Raw genomic sequence first — 20,698 nt, forward strand, 5'->3', positions numbered from 1 at the left:
CTGCTTTGGGGTTTTGTGCTTACTTTTTCTCTGCTTATCTAAAAATAGTGCTAAAACATTACCCAACCTATTCCTGACAACTTTGGGGGAAGTTTTCTCATCAGAAAGGGTGAAGATGAGGGTAAAGAACAACCTCTAAGGGCATTCTTCCAGGTCACTCTTCTGTTTCTGCAACACCTCTTGGTTTATCCTGGCAGTCATTTCCGTCCTAGTGCCCTGTGGGATTCTTAAACTCTTTAAAATGCAGGTACATGTACAGTTTAACAGCTTGACAGAACTTAAATGAGATTAGATACACCTTTAAGAGGTGGAATTACACAATAGGGGACATTCTTCAGCCCTCCCACCACCTCCTGGATTAACATTTTTTAAAACTGCAACAATAAAGTCTAATCTGCATTCCTAACCCTTCTGGTAGGTATGCATGAGGTGAAAGGCTTCTTATCAGTTTCAAATGTATTGTATGAGGTTGGCTAAGTAAGCTGCAGCATAAATCTTTATGGGGCCTAAATATTTTGCAGCTGTTGCTATGATACACAAGGTAAACGTTTGTGTGGTGTATATTTGTCTAAGGAAGATTCATTGTAAATGGGATATTTTTAAAATTGTACTAGCCACAAAAATTCTAATAAAAAGACAAGATACAGGAATCCAGAGATAAGGAACTACAGCCTTTGCAAATTTAGCAGTACATTAGAATTTAAGTTTAGATCCTATAGAGTGTCCCTCACAGGATGAAAACTCTTCTTCTGAGAAAAAGCAAGAAACTTACTCGTGAAACATCTTGACCAAACTAAACCCAAAACACAGAAAAAATGTTGATTTAGAAGGGTAACTTTGGAGAAGGAATTGGTTAGGAAACTGGTTTTGGCAGCAAATCTTGTTGTCTTGAGTTTCCAGATGTCAACCAGAGCTGTTTTGCCTGGTGATCACAAGGGTGTATTTTTTTTTCCATAAATAAAAGTAAGAATACATCCTGCAGGTTAGGCTAACCCTTCAAGAATCTGATCTGTCTGCATTCATTTCAGACTTTTTTCCCTCTTAACTCTGTGCTTTAAAGTGGCAAGTCCATGACTTACTTTTTTTTTTTTCCCAGACAAGTCAGAATATTGAGCTTTATGACTAAAGTTTATTCTCTTAATTGGGATGAGGCAGAGGATCCAGAGCTGATTGATTTAGAACTGGAAAGAATTTTAGAGACTATTTAGTCCTGTGGATTCTAATGCAAGGTCTCTGAATTTGCTTTTCAAAATATTTTGATAATTGCATCTTACTAACAATTGGCTTCTTTTGTAGTACTGTGTATCTTATTTTATTTAGGTAAACATGTTATTCTGAGAAAAGATCTATAGGCTTTCCATGACAAAAAAAGGTTAAGAATCCCTGTTTGGTCAGGCCATTTTACAAATGAGGAAACCAAGTCCTAAGATCAGAGGAGTAATAAAGTATACAGTACAATATCCTGGTGAGAAATTATAGAATTTAGAACAGGAAGGGGCGTTAGAACCTCTCATCCCAATCCCTCCTGTTTACAGAAAAAGCAAATGACACTCAAGATCACATAGGCATCAAATAGGTAGCAAGTGGTAAATCCACTATAAAAACTAGGTCCACTCATTAAATGCAGCATTATTTTCACTATATTCTGATTCCATACATATGTTATCTGCTTTAAGTCCTTCTTAAATCAATACTCTGAATATAAAACTATTTTTTCTGATGTTAAGACCATGTAGAACTTGCTCATAATTTATTCCCATTTGGTTTGTGAATTCATGAGGAAATTATATTATATTTCATATGCATTTATAGAAAAAAAACTTCACATTCTAGCATAATATTTGTAGAAATTCTCAGAGTCCTCCAGTTATCTCATATTTTGTACTCAATTTGATGTCTTTATGCATGCATCTGGAAGCAGGCCAGTGGCTCAGTGGACAGAGCACTGAACCTGGAGTCAGGAAGATCTAAGATATTAGCTACATGACTCTGGGTAAGTCACTTAACCTTTGTTTGCCTTAAAGTACTAGAGAAGGAAATGTCAGATCATTCCAGTATCTTTGCTAAGAAAACACCATAAACAGCATTAGTGTGCTACGTATGGTTCGCAGCTTCAAAAAGAGTCAGATAAGACTGGATGACAAAGCAACAACAATAAAATGCCTGTTCAATGGATTCTCTTCTTACTAATGTCCTTCCATAATAAATTAGTTTTAAGGTGTCTACCCAATATACTGAAAGTTTTCTTCAACATCTCCTGAGATCACAAGGATACTAGTAGAGTATTTGAGTTTTCTCCTACCCTTGCAATGTGACCAGTTAATCTTTTTTTTTTTTTTTTCCCCCCTCTGGAGCTGGAATAAATCTTCGATGCCATCTAATTCAACCTCCTCATTTTACACATGTGGAAACTGAGACATAGAAGTTAAATGACTTACCTAACATCATGAGGCAGTCAGTGGCCAAGCTAGTCTTTAGATCCCAGTTCCTAGGTTCATCTCTCTTTCTATTGTGCCTTTGTAGCCTACCACAAGACAGCCTTTAGCCTCAAACACATTTCTCTGATAACATCCTTCCTTACTGTTCTTTGAAGTTTTTCCTTTGTTACGTGTTATAGCCCATGTTCATATCTACTGGGAAACTCTCCATTGCCCTCTACATAATATGTATTTCAAATAATCAGAAATTACTGTGATCCTTGCCCCTATCTCTGTAAGAATACATTATTATTTTTATTAATATTAGTATTAATAATATGGACCTTTATTTATTGGAGAAATTTTGGATTATTAAAATAGTTTTCCATTTTCCTGAAGGCAATTCAGCCTTTGACCTCCCCCAGTTTATGTATGAGCCTAATACTTTGTCCATTTGTATACTCTTTGACCTATTTGTATATATGAATAGACAGGCATCCTGGGATAATCCTTCAATTCAGTGTAATAATCGAAGTAGCTACAATCTTCCATCCTGTTCCTTATGGTTCACTTCCAAGAGCTTCTATAGAGTTCACTGGCCTGAAACATCTACTTGCAGATGGACAGCATTGCCCTACTTGGATCTAGAGGATCTCAACATCGATGCAAAAATCCTCTTCAAATTGCTGGCAAACGTGTCTCCACATTTTATGACTCACCTGATGTTTATGATCAGAGTTAGACATGGTCATCTGTATTACAGCTTTCAAAGAATCTTGAATGATTTGGGAGAAGAGAGACAGTTTGGAATTGACACTTATAGGAGGTATTTTATTCTACTGAGTCAAATATGCTTTAAAATAGTAAATAATCCAAACAGATTATAGTGTTCTCTGTATCTTTCAGTAAATTGCATATGATGATAAAGATTTGATCAACTATGAAATATAATCTCCTGAAAGGTGGTGTCAGCAATATGTGCTGAAGTGAATGTATGTTTTATAATACCACACAATAGGTATATAGGTCAATAGTTATCAGTGTTTAATAAATTGTTTTTTAATTGACAAAGGCCTGAGAATTTCTCTATACCTTTGGTTTCTTCTTATCCTTTAAGTGCCTTGTGAATAAATACCTCAATTCCCTCACAACTGTGTTGCCTTCTCTATATATACTCAGTGTAACCTGGATGCTTTCCCCATTTTTGTTTTCATTACTTTCATTTTCCCCCCTAAACAAGTGAGGACTATAGTATTAAAGACATATAATACACAGAAATTGTATTATTCTTGAAGATAAGAACAGTTTGTGATAAATATTTTTGTACTTTTTTTCTTTTTTCTTTTATTTAATCCTGTTTTTTCCTTCCATCCTTAAATGCCCTCAGGATACATTAGTTACGTCTCTCATGGAACTTCCATTTGGCATGCACTGCTTCCCTCTATTCTGAGGGACACGAATGCCCATGATCATCTTCTTTCCATCAGATTGGTACCAAAAAGTTCATATTCTATAGTAGTATTGGTTTTGGCTGCTCTCAGCTTTTGCCCTATAAATATGTAAAGAGTTTTCGTAGGCCTTTTTAGTACACTTCTTATTGCAGCTGACTTATAACAGTTGAAGTTTTTGTATAGAATTACTGCCATTGGTATAGCAAGTTGTCTCTTCCATCATCATTAACTAGTTTTCATTGTCAATAACTTCATTCAATGGGTCAAGACTGAATTGTTTCAAATGTATACCATAGAATTCTCCTTAGTATATTCTTCGTTGAGTTTTATATGAATTTTGAGTTCATCTCAAACAAGTCAGTAGTCTGACTATATTCAGACAGCTGATTCAGGAATGACTCCCACATCAGTAATGAGCCTTTTCCTGTCTGTTCAAATATAATCAGTTTCATTCTCTGTGATGTTCTTTGGTGCTTGCCATGTCTGTGCCTGCTGATTTTTTCTTGGTGAAAATATTCAAAATGTATAAACATGAGATTTGTATGTAGTTTACCTGCATTGGACCTTTCTCATTCATAGGCTTTGCATGCCCCTCGCTACTGTTTTACAGATGGAGGTAGGAATGGGGAAGAGGCAAAAAACTGAGGGTCAGAAAGGTTCAATAACCTCTCCATGATCATAAAGTTAGTGGCTCAATGGAACACTCAAGTCTAGGCTTGTAATTCATAATGAGGACACTTTCTAGTGTTCTCTGTTGCTTCTTTAGCTGTGACTCATTCAGAAGAAAAATACAAAGATACAGCTTTTACTTTGCATTCCATGTGATCTGGTAATTTGTATGTATATTAAGATTTTAGGGGTGAGAACTGAAGAAGACTTCATGGATTATCCATTCATTGGCTTCCCACATCCTCTTATATTAAAAGTGAGAAAATTGCTCAGTATAGAGTTCGTCTTTTTTTCAAAGAGATAGCAGTAAGGATTTGAAAATAAGTTCTCTGACTCTAGACTATTTTCTTTTTAACACACGATACTATTTCTCTGTTCAAAAGCTCTACACAAATCCTGCCATGATTTTCTCTTTTGTAGACTTATAAAATGGGAAGAAATGGACCTTCCGAGTTTATCTATGGTAGAGCAAACAGCATATTATCTTTTCTTGAATAATAGTGAGTGATGTTAAGGAATAACACAGCATTAGGCTGAAAAATTAAATCCTGATATGTGCTTATTACTGTGAATTCTATTATAAAATGTGAAATTGTTTTGTTCTTGAGACAATGAAATGATAATGAGTATTTTGATGATCTTCAGAAATGAAATAGTCATAATAATGAAAACTGAAACACAGCTTGGTTAAGGTAAATCTGACTGTTGACACAATTCTAGATCTAATTAGAAAACTGATATTGCATCATAAAACAATTCAGTATTTTAAAATAAAAATGCACCAAGTTGCAATGTTCTAGAAACTGAATAGGAAAGAAAAAAAGAAGGATTCTTGGAAAGACATCAATCATTATTGTCAATAGATTTTTGTAAGAGAAAATAGCTCAGAAGAAATAAGAAGAGAAGTTTCTTCCTATTTCTTTTTTTCCCCCTCCTTTCTCCTTTGTCTTGATACATTTTGCCTTCTTAGAAAAGCAGAACTTACAAAAGGAACCAACCTTTTTCTTCCTTGAACTAAGTGGGTGGGACAAGGAGTCATGAGAATGTCTGTCCATAGATTAAACTATTTTCTCTACTGGGTCTCATTATACTTATTCTGAAATGTCGACAAAACTGATTTGTGTGGTAGATTCAGTTTAGACATTTTCATATATAGAGATTTCAAAATCTTAAATATTTTATTTTTTTCCATCAGAAATTTTTTTCATAAAAAGTGATAACTGCATGACAAATGATTTCTTCCCAACCCCAACTGCCATCTTGATACCTCAAGGCCTGCGCACACTTAAGGGAGAGAATCCTTGTATGTTAATTATACATAGGAACTTTTCCCTTCTTCCTCTTCTTGAATTGTACTCCACTGGCTATAATTTAAAGATATTATAGTAGGAGTTGTGCATCATGCTTAATTATTGCTATCTGAATTATAAATCTGAGTTCAACAAAGTTTTACCTCTTATGCTTTATCTCCTATATTAATTTCTAAATTGAGGAAACCATCTTTTTAAAAATAATTTCTGTGAACCTCATTTTTATTCATTCTTTTTAAAAATACTCTTTCTTAAAATTAATACTGTGGTTTTGAACAATGATACATGTATAACCAGTTAAATTGCTTGCCAGCTATGGGAGGAGGAAGGGAAGAGTGGAGGGAAAGATTATGAATTATGTAACCATGGAAAAATATTCTAAATAAATAAATTGATTTAAAAAAAAGAATTAATACTGTGTTTTGGTTCTAAGACAAGGGTTTAAGTACTGAGAAATGGGGGTTAAGTGATTTTCCAAGAGTCACATAGCTAGGAAGTGGCTGAGGTCAGTTTGGAACATTGGACATCCTGTCTTTAGGCCTGGCTCTCAATCCGCTGAGCCATCTAGTTGCCCACATGCCCCCATCCCCCACCATTCAGTTCAGGGTCACCTTTCCTTATCCAAATACTTTCATTAATTCCTTTAGTTTTCCTTTTTACTTCTTAATATAACCTTTACCTTCAATATCTGTGCCTGGAAATTATTTGAGGGAATACTCACAACTCAAGTCTGGTCATCTAGTTTGAATCCTGTCAGCTGCCAGTTTTAAGAAGATCATTTATCCCAGTCCTCAACAGTTAGATAACTAGCTTCTACTTATTCCTCTATCAGACCTGTGAGGAATATAAATTAAAGAAAGGGAACATTATTGGGGTTCAGCCATAACAGATACTTACCAGAAGAATCTTAGCCAGTTTCCATTTCCAACTGAAACAGCAACTGCTAGGGGGGAGGGGTTTGAGATCCAGGAGTGTCTAACCCCCTCCTTTCTCACTAAAGCCTGTCAATCAGTGTTTATGACTTGAAGTTCTACTGGCCCTGACACATTTATCTGCTTCTTCAAAATATCTGTTATTATCATCATAACAATTTCTTGAATATCATGGTACTATAAATATAATCACTTAGTTAATATGCATATTACCATTTAGCCTCTGGAACTAGCAAAAAATGGACAATAATAAGCCTAACTCAACTTTATCCTACATAATTGACAAGAGAAAAGACATCAGGAAGATATTATGAAAAAAAAGTTAATTAAAAAATTGATCATCAAAAAGCCATTTAGGGAATTTACCTGGAAACTTTAACATAACAAACAAAAATAATTGATTTTTCAAAAAGCCACTTAGTGCCTATTGCATTCAAGATACTATGCTAGACTAAGTTTCCTCAAATGCAAAATAAGGTATCAGACTAGAATCTAGAGCAAAGTTTCAACCAAGAGCTCATGAACTTTTAAAAATATATCTTGATAATTATTTCAATATAATCAATTTCCTTTGTAAACTTTTACATATTATGTTATATAGTTAAAAAGATAATTCTGACAGTGGCTCTGTAAGTTTCGCTAGACCACCAAAGGTATCATAGACATAGAAAAAGTTAAGAACCATTAGATTATCTAATCTGTAAAGTATCTTCAGGTCTCGGGATATAGACCATGCAGTTAAGTTATACTGATTATATTGTGATACTCTTAGCATTGTTATCTGCATATATTTGGACATTGGTGGAAACCATGGAAGGCACAGGTAAAGATGGCAAGAAAGAAATATATAGTCTTGAGATACTCATGCTGCTATACCCTATCTTAAACAGATCTCATCCAAAGTATTATATTCATTTATGGGTTCCACAGCAAATGAAAAATGGCGATAATTTGTGGGTCATCAGGATAGTCTCAATATCATGCTATATAAGGATTGGTTAAAAGAGCTAATGAACAATTTGTTTTCTTTTCAGCACCACACAGAAGCCTTAAGTCCTTCAGTGTTACCCCCCTCAGCATTGCCACTAGACTTGCTTAACAATGCCATTGCTGCCTTTGGTACTTTGGAAGAACTCATCCGCTACCTTGAACCAGATAGATGGCAACTGGACCTAGAAGACTTATACAGGCCAACGTGGCAGCTCCTTGGAAAGGCTTATGTTCTTGGACGAAAATCCCGAGGTAACCTTTCCTTTTAGATATCAAAACTCAGGTTGTATGCTTTCTAGTCACTGATCTAACTCTAAGCAATAAATACTTATAAGCTCTTAAAATAACTTGGAGGTGAGGAGATTAGAGAGGATATGTTTGTTGTAGTATCTGACTGCCATCTCCTTTCCTCCAGAAGTTGCACCAGATGGCTCCTCCTATCTCATGTTCTCAAAAGACCCAGTGATTCAGAAATCATTTTCTAGGACATAACTTGTCCTGTAAAGGGTTAGAGCAGTGGTTCCCAAACTTTTTTGGCCTACTGCCCCCTTTCCAGAAAAAAATATTACTTATCCCTCTGGAAATTAATTTAAAAAAAAATTTAATAGCAATTAATAGGAAAGATAAATGCACCTGTGGCCATCAACGCCTCCCTGGATCGCTGCAGCAACCACCAGAGGGTGGTAGTGCCCACTTTGGGAATCACTGGGTTAGAGGGATGCTTGGCAGTCACAAATTAGGCATGGAGAAAGGGGGAGCAAAGGCCTACAGAAGCTCCCGGTCCTAGGTCACTTAATTAGATCAGGTTAGGGTTCTACTTGCTACTGTTTCTTTCTTTCTTTTTTTAATAATTTTTTTATTTTTAGAAAAATTTTCCATGGTTACATAATTTTTTTTACATAATCATGTTTTTACTTTACCCTTCACCCCCTCAACCTCCCCACCCCCCGCCATAGCTAACTCACATTTCCACTGGTTTTAACATGTGTGGTCAGTCAAGACTTACTTACACATTATTGATAGTTACATGGGTGTGGTCTTTTCAGGTCTACATCCCCAATCATGTCCTCATCAACCAAGTGTTCAAGCAGTTGGTTTTCTTTTTTCCCTCTGTTTCCACTCCTTCAGTTCTTCCTCTGAATGTGGGTAGCGTTCTTTTCCATAAATCCCTCAGAATTGTCCTGGGTCATTGCATTGCTGCTAGTACAGAAGTGCATTACATTCGATTTTACCACAGTGTATCCGTCTCTGTGTACAATGTTCTTCTGTCTCTGCTCCTTTCACTCCCCATCAATTCCTGGAGGTCTTTCCAGTTCACATGGAATTCCTCCAGTTTATTATTCCTTTGAATACAATAGTATTACATCACCAACAGATACCACAATTTGTTCATCCATTCCGCAATTGAAGGGCATACCCTCCTTTTCCAGGTCTTTGCCACCACAAAGAGCGCACTTGCTACTGTTTCTTAAGCTTAATTAATTGAAATCCAAAATTTACTAAAATTGAACAGAAGAAAGTAGACTCTCAATAAAATTGCTACTAAAGTTACACATGAATATAAAGTTATTAATAATAAAATGTATCTATTTTGGAGAATGTTAGGACACAGATAATATGTACACACACACACATACACACACACACACACATATATATATATATATATCCTTACACTGAAAAGAATATGAAAAATTTGTCAAATTATTCACTCTTTTTTCCAAGGATTTATACTATTAACTGAACAGAAAAAGTATATATCTGTACCTGGAGAAAAAAGTAGAAATAACAGGTGTTTATATAATCAAAGATTATTTTTAATATACTAGAATCACTGAGTGTCTTCAAAAAGGTGCATGGGGAAACCTCTAAGAAGGGAGCCTAAATGGTCAGGTAAAAGATAAAACTTTTCCTTCATCTGAGTTATTTGCATGAACAAATTATACCTGGACAGTTCATCTAAAACCTGCCATTAAAAAAAAAAAAAACATTTTTGTCTTATGCTGCATTGACAGTTGGAGTTTATTTGGATCTGTGAGTTATAACAAACCATGTACAGACTTGCCCAGCTAGAGAACTTTGTTTAAGCGAAGAGGCATGGTTTCCTTTTTTCTGGTATTTGAAATTGGTGTTCAAGTACACAGCCAGCCAAATCTCCTCCAGATGCGGAAAGTTGTTACATATTTATAAGATTTGATGATGAATAGCACATAGACAGCACTTCCTTTCCCTTCCACCATTGAACAAGAAAATGAAGATCTACAAACATAGCTGAAAAAAAGGATGAATAGAGCCCAACATTGGCAAATTCAATGTAGATTATCTTTTAGATCGACTAGAAGGAGATGGGGATGAAATGGTTCTTGACTCCAGTTGAGTTTTGTTTTTGTTTTCTGACAGCTGATCCTTGGATCAGAGCCCAACAACCTGCCTTCAAGCTCCGTCTTTATTACTCCAACTATGCACACTCTCTCTAGTGAGCTGAAGATTTGGCCAAAGGGCAGGCTAAAGTGAAAAGCTTCCAACTCTGAAGCAGAGCTTTCAAATATTCATTTAGCACTTTCCACATTGAAGCACTGTACAGTTTGCCAAAAGCATTAACATTTTCAGCATACAGTAGGTGTGATAAAAGTGGTGTATATTTTTGGAACCTTACGTAAACTCAAATGCAGGTGTGGGATAACATCTATATAGACAAATCCAGCTCCCTCTCTGACAGTCATCCTACAAAGGAGCTAAGAGAAGACCTTTGAAAGGCTTCTAATTAGACATTGAAATAGATTTTCCACTGAATAAACAGATCACAGTGTTACCACATTCATCTTAAAAAGACCACCCTCAGATTGCATTACTGAGAGTGTAATATAATAGCCTAGAGCTGAATATGTGTACCAGTAGTCTGAACAGAATGAACAATGGGGAAAATAAAACTTACTTAATGTAACTTTTTTATAATTAAAAAAAATTCTAAACTTAAATTCTGTGATTTTTAGTGAAGTGGAATTAAAGAAACTTAGGCTGGAAATGTATTCATATTTTAAGTAACACTATGACAAAGATCATATAATCTTAGAAAAATGGATGTGTATAGATTATATGCATACATGTATATATGTAATGTATATATCCATATATGTGTACATGTGTGATGTATACATATATGTGGATCAAATCTGTATCTATTAGAATGTTCTCCATATCCATTTCTCAGATAATCTGAAGTAGTATTTTTATTCAGTGATTCTTATTTTTAAGTAAATGCTGAACTCTCTTCAGTTCCATAAACTTGACAGTTGTCCTTGAGTTAAAAATATGTTTATTGCTGAAGAAATAAAATACTCTTTTGCATAGAGTTTGAGATTTTTCTTTTTATAAATTATGATCACAATTTAAAATAGAAGTTTATATAAATTTGAAAACTCAGAAATGACAATAGCGGAGATTACAAATATGATATAAACAATTAAAAAAAAACTTTGACCAAATTAAGCCAGGAGGTTTCCACATTGTGATTTTTCTGTTCCTTTTCTATACTCTCCTTCTTTTGGTTCAGTGGTTTTCATTCATACCTTGCTACTGCAAAAAAACACAACATATTTTCCAAGTAAATCTTAGCTAGTGCTTAAAAAGGGCTTTTGACTTTTGTGTCAAAAATGATAAATGAGTGGAAGCTAAGTTGAAAGTATGTTTAAAATTTCACATTGTAGCAGGTACCGTAACTTAGCTCACTTGGGAAATCTATCTAACCTTTTATTGTGGTTAAGTAAACATTTTAAAGTGAACATATACAGTCATTTTTTCTACTTTCATGATATAGTGTGTTTAAATCCATTTGAGATAGATGAATGTCCTTTGAAAGCTAAGAGCTTCATTCACACTCCAAAGAAGTATAGTCCTTAAGTAAGCAGTGGACAATTTTTGCTTCAGGGCTTTCTTTTTCCCTCTTCAAAAGAAAGACTTCAGTATAGAGCCATACTAGCAGATCCATATGGGCAAAATTTAATGTGGTTATAAGGATTAAAGAAAGGTTCTGCATTTATATATGTGTATATATGCATATATTTGTGCTATGCCTTTAAAATGAGGCATTAAACTTAACTATGCATTCTAGAAAAGTTCTCTTTTCTTCCTCCAACCACATTATGATTTTCTCTTGTTGTGATTTCATTATGACTAAAATCAGACTGAATGTCCCATTTTACTTAGTTAATCCATTCACTTAACATATAATATCAAGTTAGATACATCTTAGCTCATTGAAGAAGTCCAGTTATCCTTAAATCTTTAAAGTTTAATCCTTAAAGTTTCCAACATTCCTCACAAATGGGCTTTTATTTGAAAATGAAACTTATACATTTAAAATGCAGCCATAGGTTTGTTTTTGTTTTTCAACAAATGTAGAGGAAATTCAGGATAATTAGAACAAAATATTCAACAGGGCTAGAAATCCTTACCTGTCTGCTAGTCTATGCCTCCTCTAAACAATTATTCAAATTAATCTGCATTTCCATAACAAACTTGAAGTTACCTTTTTTCATGTATTTTAAGAAGAAACAGCTAAGAGTCCAATTAGCCCCCTTTGACATGTATAAAACTACTTGTTCATTTATGAAATCATAATGGAACTATAAGGTCAAATCATATTTTTTTTTTTAGCTAAGACTTGAGAGGAATTTCAAAACCAGTTTACATGGGGATATGCATTCACTAACCATATAGAGATCTCATTATTTGCTTATATATTTTATTTTTTATTCAAATTATGTTTTCAGTATTATCTACAATGTAACATTTGAAAGTGACATTCAGTTATTTTTGCCTGTAGATTCTTAGAATATCCATATAAAGGATTTTACCATAATCCAAAAGTTTTTCATTGTTTTAAAATTGGGCTTTATTGAATATTGACAGAACTAAGGGTTAGTCTAGATGTGTGACCCTGGACAAATCACTGAACCCCATTTGACTGGCTCTTAACACCTCTGTTTTTGAACCAATTCTTAGTATCAATTCTAAAATGAAGGTAAGAGTTTTTAAAAAGAAATGGATTAACAGCCAAAACTTGAAAATATTTTCATTATTTATAGATAGATATTTTAACATATACACATTTACAATATATACGTATACATATATGTTATATGCACACACTTATAAATAAATATATGCACACATGTATGTATACGTATAAATACGCATGTGTAAATATATGTGTTTGTGGTATATAGGTATATATGTGTGTGCATATATAGATTTACTGCTATGTTGTGTGGTTTAAATATTTCTCCTAAAACTGTACTGACTCAATAGCTTTTGAAAGTGAAGGACAATGGTTCTTTCAAAATTTACTGACTATGATGAAAGACTATTTTGTTTGGCCATCATAAGTATGGGTTCTTTTTAAAGAATAAAGTACAATCTCATTAACCAAAGATTAAAAGAATAGAAACAATGATAATCAATTAGGCATTTCTTTTGTCTATGAAAGAAAAAAGGAATTGAGGACTGATGGAGTCAAATTCAAATTTTAGAAATGTTAGTTATTTCACTAGGAACAGTGTTCTTTGTTTATAGAGTTCAGTCTGTATCACTGTTTAGCATTCAAATCTCTCATGTGGCTCTAAAATTATTTTCTCTATTTCCTTTTTGTTCTATAGTATGTAATTCCAAAAACGTTCTTTCTAAATTTCCATTTGCTTAATTTCCATAAATTGTTCATTAATTACAGACATGCCAGTAATCCACTTTAAAGGTCACAGTGTTTTTTATCAAAGTGTTTATCATTTTACATAAGTCTGCCCTTGCCCCAAGCTCTCCTGGTCTCCATTTCAGTGGGGTTAAAAGGTGTAGCCCTCTTTTTCTCTATAAAGATTCCTATTTATAGCTCTCAAATGTTTTGTTGGCTCTCCTTTTCATATTGCACAATGGTATCTCTTTATTGGTTACTCGGTTATAATGAAGCTTTGTTAATGGTGAAATGGACTGAAAGTCCTACTTGCGAACCATAGAGCCTTGAAATAAAGCTCCAATAAGAAGAGACTTTGTTAGAGATATTGTTCATGAAATAACTAGCTTTCTGATGAAAGGAAACCAGTGAAGCCCATTCAGAATCAAAGCATGAACATTTATATATTTATGGTTTCTTTTATATCCTCCAGTGGTGGATCTGAACCTCCTAAAAGAGGAGGTAAGACTGTACAGCTGCACTCCTCGAAACTTCTCCGTGTCCCTGAGGGAGGAACTCAAGAGAACGGATACCATTTTCTGGCCCGGCTGTCTCCTGGTAAAACGCTGTGGTGGAAATTGTGCCTGCTGCCAATACAATTGTAATGAATGTCAGTGCATCCCAAGCAAAGTCACTAAAAAATACCATGAGGTGGGTACACAATTGTCATTCAGCCTTTCTTTTAAAGCATCCTGTGTGTGTTCTAGAAAATATGATCCTCAATTGATTCCAGAAGATAGAAGAAACAGGATTAAAAAATTCAGAAAAAGTTATGGCTGTGGGTGTGGGTGTGTTTGAACACCCATTTGTTATGTGGACATCCCTTAGTGATTCCAGCATCTTCTACTCCATCATTTTAAAGCACATTCTGATTAATCAGTGAAATTCCCCATAACCTCACCAAACCCAGTGAAAATACGAGTTTCGATATTCTTGAAAACCTTTCAAACTTATTAGCACATTGAGAAAAGAAAACAGTCAGGTCCTAATGTGAATAATGCATCCAGGAAGTGGCTCTCCATATTTGAATTTGTATTATTTAAAATCATATTTATGAAATATGTGATAATTGGTTTCAGTCCAATGGCCATATGCAAGACACCTACTTTGTGAGATTCATCAATACTTTCACTCCTACTAGCTAACATTTATATAATACTGATTATGTGCCAGGCACTGTGCCAAGGGTTTTAAAATTCTTTGATCAGTTTAACAGCCATGTGAGATTGGTACTCTTATTATCTCCATTTTACAGATAAGGAAACTGAAGTAGGGAGAGGTGACTTGCCTGGGGTGGGAGTGGGGGATCACATAGCTAGTAAGTATGAGTCTGGATTTGAATTCAAGTCTTCCTGACTTCAGATCTAGTGTTCTAGCCAGTGTGTTATCTTGCCACCTACCTAGCTACACTAATCAGGACCAACTTAGCCATGGGTTACAGACACACACACCTACATATATAATATATTTATATAAAAAGATTATATATTTATACAAATAAACTGGGGGAGTGTTGATTTTATTTCAAATATAAAAGCAGGAGCCCTGCTTCATTTAATTTCCTCTAAGGAGTAGCAAAGGAACCAGCAAAAAAAAAAAAAAGAAAGAAAGAAACAATTTTAGTGTAGTGATGCTGCAATAAACATTTCTACGCTTCCTGTAGACTCCATCAACTCTATCGAACTTTTCTATTCTCTCTTCCCCTGGCTTGCTGTGCATTCTAGGATCCTGACAAGTATCTCAAGTTGAATAGAGAACTAAAAATATATAGCGTCTGATGGTTTTAGTGGAAACATAGACTTTAGAGGTAGCCCCTCATCCTGCGGAGGATCTTTTAAACTTCCCTGATAAATAGACCCCAGACTCTTCTTGGAGACTTGAGGAAAGAGAAGTGGCTATCCTACAAGGCAATGCATTCCTTTGTTGAACCAATGTATTTGTTAAAATCTTGTTTTCCTTTGAACCCTAATCTATTCTCCTGGAAGAACATTAAACATTTTGTTTTGAATAAACATTGTGGTACAGTGGAGAAAGTAACCGGAGTGAGTCAGTTGTAGATTTGTGACCTTAATACAAGTCCATTAGATGAGTCTTAGCTTCAGCATCCATAAAATGATGAAGATCTTACAGAACTATAAAATAGGCAGAAACAGACAGGAATTAGTGTCTCTATAATATATACTGTGTTGTTATTTGAGATTATGCATGAGAAGGTGCATTCTAATCTGCTAAGCGGTTTTATGAGAATATGCCATGGTGTGATCATCATTATTTACAACATCCTCATTCCTTACTATTTTTATTTATAAGATAAGATGTTTGTTTTCACCACAGGATTACTTTCCTAACACTAGCCAAGTCTTCCATTTGGAGGAGAATTGAGTACAGCATTAGCAGTTATCTCTTACTGTTTTCTCTACTTTCATAAAAATGAAAAGTTAAAAGTTTTCCTAAGTCTTGACTTTATCAGAATTAAACTCTTAGTTGATTTCTCACTAACAGGAGTCTGCCATCTTGCCCATAGCCATTCATTATTTTTATTAGAAAGTCTTTGACAATATTTTCTATTGAACCAGGCAGTAGTTAGAGCGTTCTGGTTCACTTTGCTTTTATCCTTTCCAAAATGCTCTCCTTCATCCTTCCATTCCTGCCTTTGTGGAGAGCTTCCTAACAGAAGTCAACTTAACCTCTACTTTTTTTAACCAAGTGCAAAACTTCCAGTGACATAGTTTGGTTATAAGACCCTCTCACTCAGACTGAGTAATGGTCATGAGATTTCCTTTATTTAGGCAGTTAGGTCATGCAATGGATAAAGTGTTGGATTCATAATCTAGAATTGAGTTCAAATTCTCCCTTAGACACCTACCAAAGATGTTCTCATTACCAAGTCACTTAACCACTGCCTGCCTCAGTTTCCTCATCTGTACAAATGGACATAGCAATAGCACCATATCCTAGGGTTATTTTGAGGGTCAAGTGAACTAATAAATGTAAAGTACATTGTAAATTATAAATGCTAGCTATTATTCCATTAAACAATTTGATTAAACATTTACTCTGACCAAGAGGCAAGTCTAAGAATACAAAACCTTGAAAAAAATAAATTACAATGCCTACCCTCAAAAATCCTTTGTTCTGTCATTCAGTCATGTCAGACTCTTCATGACCCCATGGACCATAACATGGGGTTATCTTGAAAAAGATCCTGAAATGGTTGTCATTTCCTTCTCCAGTAGATTAAGGTACTTAAGAAAGAATGTGATGGTGCAAATGAAAGAATACTTAAAATTTTCTATGAAATCTTGAAGAGTGAGAGATCACTTCACACAAGTGTTTAAAAGGGCCACCAGAGAGCAAAATATAGCAGCCTTTTTAGTTGGGGCATCTGAGAGAAGAGGTAGCCAAATCTGGAAAAGGTAGCAAATTATGAGCAATTCTCATAAGAGAGTGGGCACTTCATTTAATCTCCTTAAGCCTTAATTTCCTCATCAGGTAACCATTATAAGGAGGTTCCACTAGGTGGGACTCTGCAGTCCTCTGCACCATTATACCTAATATCCTTTATCTTTGTCATCTTTTGAGAATACAGAATTCATTGAAGGTTATAGTAATCCAGCCAGGAGTTTCTGGGTGGCATTCTTCTGCTGAGGGAGAGTTTTGGCCCTTGGATTTGGGATGGAGAAATAGGAGACTGTACTGATTTTACACCTTCCTAGAGTAGTCCTCCCTGTAGTCTGAATATCTTGTTTTGTATAAAAGGTGTATTGGATGGCTTTAGCATCAGAAGATGAGATTAAAGCAGTTTTATGCCTACTGAAATTCTGTGGTGAAATCAAGATTAGATAACACATTTTGTTTCTGCATATTTTTCCAGTGTTCTTCCCCTCATAGAAGTCTTCCTTCATAATTTAACTGAAACATAATGCTTTAACCGCTTTAACCTCTAATAGTCATTTAAAAAGTCATTCCATTTTGTGATCAAAATAAAAGCCATTCAATAAATGCTAGATTTAAAGTACGGTTGGTTTCACTCTGTTTACACAAATTATTAGTATCTGGGGATACTTATAACTCAGAACTTGACTTTAACTTTAAGAGCCAATATAAGAAACTCTGGCATACAAAAATAAATTCCCATTGAAATCAGGGCTTGTTTAGCTTTATGAGCATTTCCACTTCTGGCTCCGATTGGAAACTGGAAGTGAGAAATAATGCCTGTTTGTCCATTTCAAAACCTCAAACTGGAGCTGGCTCTGCTCCAGGCCCTAAAATGGACAAAAGCTCTTCACGAGACACTCTTTCACTTAATTTGTCTCTCAGATTTAGCCCTCAAATGCAAAATGTCACAAGAGGAAGCATGTGCTGTCCTATGATGGTGCAAGTTTCCAAAAACAGTAGCTTCTGGAAGCTGCTGTGTGTAATTCACAGATCTGGACACTCGGGAACGGTGAAGCAATCTTGCTTTTTCATATTTATTGAATTGTCCCAGTGTGTGAGATTCTGCCCAGAACATGAACAACATGTGCAGGAATTCCTGCTAACTCAATTTATATCCTAGAATATTTAAAATGAATGGATTGGAAGCACTAGGTAAAGATATTGTTATTATTACTTCTCTGCAAATAGCCCATTTTTTTATGATCCTGGCTATTAGGAAGCTAAAAGTGAAGAAATTAAGCCTCAAACTCTTTTTTCCATAATTAGTTTTAATAATTCTATTCCCCTCCAACACACACACAAACACGTCAACTTTTTGGTCCACATTATTTTATCATTGTTGGAAATTATTTTATTCCAGTTTCCTAAAGAGTACCATTTTCTAAATCCTTAAACCAGCTAACACATCTACTCTCAAAATCATCTACAACTACAAAGAAGATAGTGTTTGCTGAAATTGATATCTGTGTTGTATAGCTCAATGAGCTAATAGAAAATGTCAAAAACCAAAAAGTAATTAATAATAATGGATAGCACAGTACTTGTCATATAGTAGATACTTTATAAATGTTTATTCATTGATTGGTGCTGATGAATAAATGAAACTTGACCTTAATTTCACCTATTATGTTTATTGATTTATTTTAAAATTTAACTTAAATTGAATTGTCTTCTTTCAGGTACTTCAATTGAAGCCAAGGATTGGTGTAAAGGGACTGCATAAATCACTGACAGATGTTCTCCTGGAACACCATGAAGAGTGTGACTGTGTATGCAAAGGGAACACAGAAGGATAAATTTAATGAAATGTGCTGCCTTTTTTTTTTTTCCCAGAGCACATTCAATCAATGGCTGATTCTGTTATGGGGCTTGTGCATTCTCTCCATCTGTAATCTCAGTTGTTTGCTTTGGGAACCTTCCATCTTCAGGACTTACAATGTGTTTTCAAGAAGAGGCACCATATGGCGACTATGAGTTGTGCAACAGCTCTGTTGTGAGAAGACCCAAACAAAGGACAGGAAAATGCCACCAATTATTGGGAAATTAAAATACTGTAGGTAGCTAGCTAGTTACATAGATACTACGTATCTGCTGTGCTATCTCCATCTTCTATTTAAGTTGTCTTGGCATTACATGGGTTAAAATTAGTATAGAATACCTATGTGCACATATGAAGACCTGACTCAGCTGGCTACCTTAAATCTAGAACTCTACCTGCCTGGCCTAATGGTCACAACATCTGGAATTTTCTTTTTTCTGTCCTCAGCTCTCTAAATCAGAATGTTCTATGCTCTAGAACCTTGGTCCTTAAATGAACCTTCCTATTATGGATTAAACTTAATTTGTTTTATACCGATAGAAAAGACTGGATTTATCCCTACTGATTTCTAAACTTCCTACCATTTGGAAGAACAGATTGGACAGCACATGATTTGGAAGAGAGAAACTTTAAGAAGACAGTGGCCTTATCCTTACTATGACCTTTGAGTTGGTTTATTTGTTTTATTGTGTACATTTTTATACTCTTTTTGACAGTATAACTATTTGCCTTTCTAATCTTGTTAAATATATCTATTTTTACCAAAGGTATTTAATATTCTTTTTTATTACAACTAGATCAACTATTTTTTAGCTTGGTAAGATTTTAAGCCAGAGATGATATAGCCAGAGGAACAAAGATATGGTCATTCTGACAAAACAATGTGCTGTAATGTGACCTCTTGGACATGCCTGAATTTTCAAGTGCAGAGTGGAGTTTTGAAAGTGGATGAAGCCTGAGATTTTCCAGTTCCTTGATAGTAGAAGTGTTAGGAAAAAAGGAAAACAAGAATGCCTAATTGGGGGTAGTTGTTTAAATCTATTTCATTGTTACTCCTTTCTTATATAAAATGGGCTTTTTGGTCCCTTCTCCTCCAATTACCCCTCCAGAACCAGAGAATCTAAAGTTAGATGAAGAAATTAATCCAACAACTTCCTTACAAAGTATGCTAGGTACAAATCTTCTTATTTCACAGAATTGGCATCTTGGGAACAATATGGTCATCAGAAGATTCCAAACTCTGTTCCATATACTTTAAAAAGATCTATGGATATTTTCTTTTGTACAGTACATTCTTTAAAAATTCACTTACAGCTCCCTTTGGCAATTGAAAAGAAAATAGTAAAGTATTTTGCTTGTAAAATGCTTAACATTGTACCTAGTTTATTTTGTGACTTTTTGGATTTGCAGAATGTATTGAATCACCAAATAAAGGAATATGGATGATTTGGGGAGAAATATTTGTGTGTGTGTGTGCAAGCTATATCTCCTGAAAAATCAAAAAAAAAAAAAAAAAGAAAAAAAGAAAGAAAAGAAAATCAGCATCAAACTGCTTTAAAAAAAAAAAAAACAACCCACCACCACCACCAGGATTTGTGTAGGAAAAAGTACATTTCACATGAGTTATCCAATAGATAAAGTTCCCTAATTTGGATTTTGCTGTTTCTTATATCTACTGACTATGAAAAGTCACTTTCAAAAGAGTTTTCTGCCTATAAACATACTGATGAGAATTGTGAACAGATTTTAACAAGTTGGAAAGTAACTGATGATTTGTAGAAGTATTTAGTGATATTTGTTGTGAAACCGTGTTGGTGGCTGGAGAAAATGTTACTTTTAACTCTTCATTCAATCTTCCAAATGTGATTAGGACAAATTGTGGAGACTAAATTATGGTTTTAGACCTTATAATCAATGCACTTTGAACCATTGGTTCTGGAATCCACT

General features: G+C 34.6%; 1 protein-coding gene across 1 annotated transcript in view; it reads left to right on the top strand.

Annotated features, from left to right (window-relative positions):
• Window positions 1-20,211, top strand: part of PDGFC (platelet derived growth factor C) — a 231,621-nt gene extending 211,410 nt beyond the window's left edge. The window contains exons 4-6 of the mRNA XM_044682195.1: window positions 7,814-8,021; window positions 13,928-14,145; window positions 18,612-20,211. Of these exons, the coding sequence (XP_044538130.1) occupies window positions 7,814-8,021; window positions 13,928-14,145; window positions 18,612-18,728 (543 nt within the window). The 3' untranslated portion in view covers window positions 18,729-20,211. The remainder of the gene's footprint in view (window positions 1-7,813; window positions 8,022-13,927; window positions 14,146-18,611) is intronic.
• The last annotated feature ends 487 nt before the right edge of the window (window positions 20,212-20,698 follow it).

This window comes from Gracilinanus agilis, chromosome 6, assembly GCF_016433145.1.
Source record: "Gracilinanus agilis isolate LMUSP501 chromosome 6, AgileGrace, whole genome shotgun sequence".
Taxonomy (NCBI): domain Eukaryota; kingdom Metazoa; phylum Chordata; class Mammalia; order Didelphimorphia; family Didelphidae; genus Gracilinanus; species Gracilinanus agilis.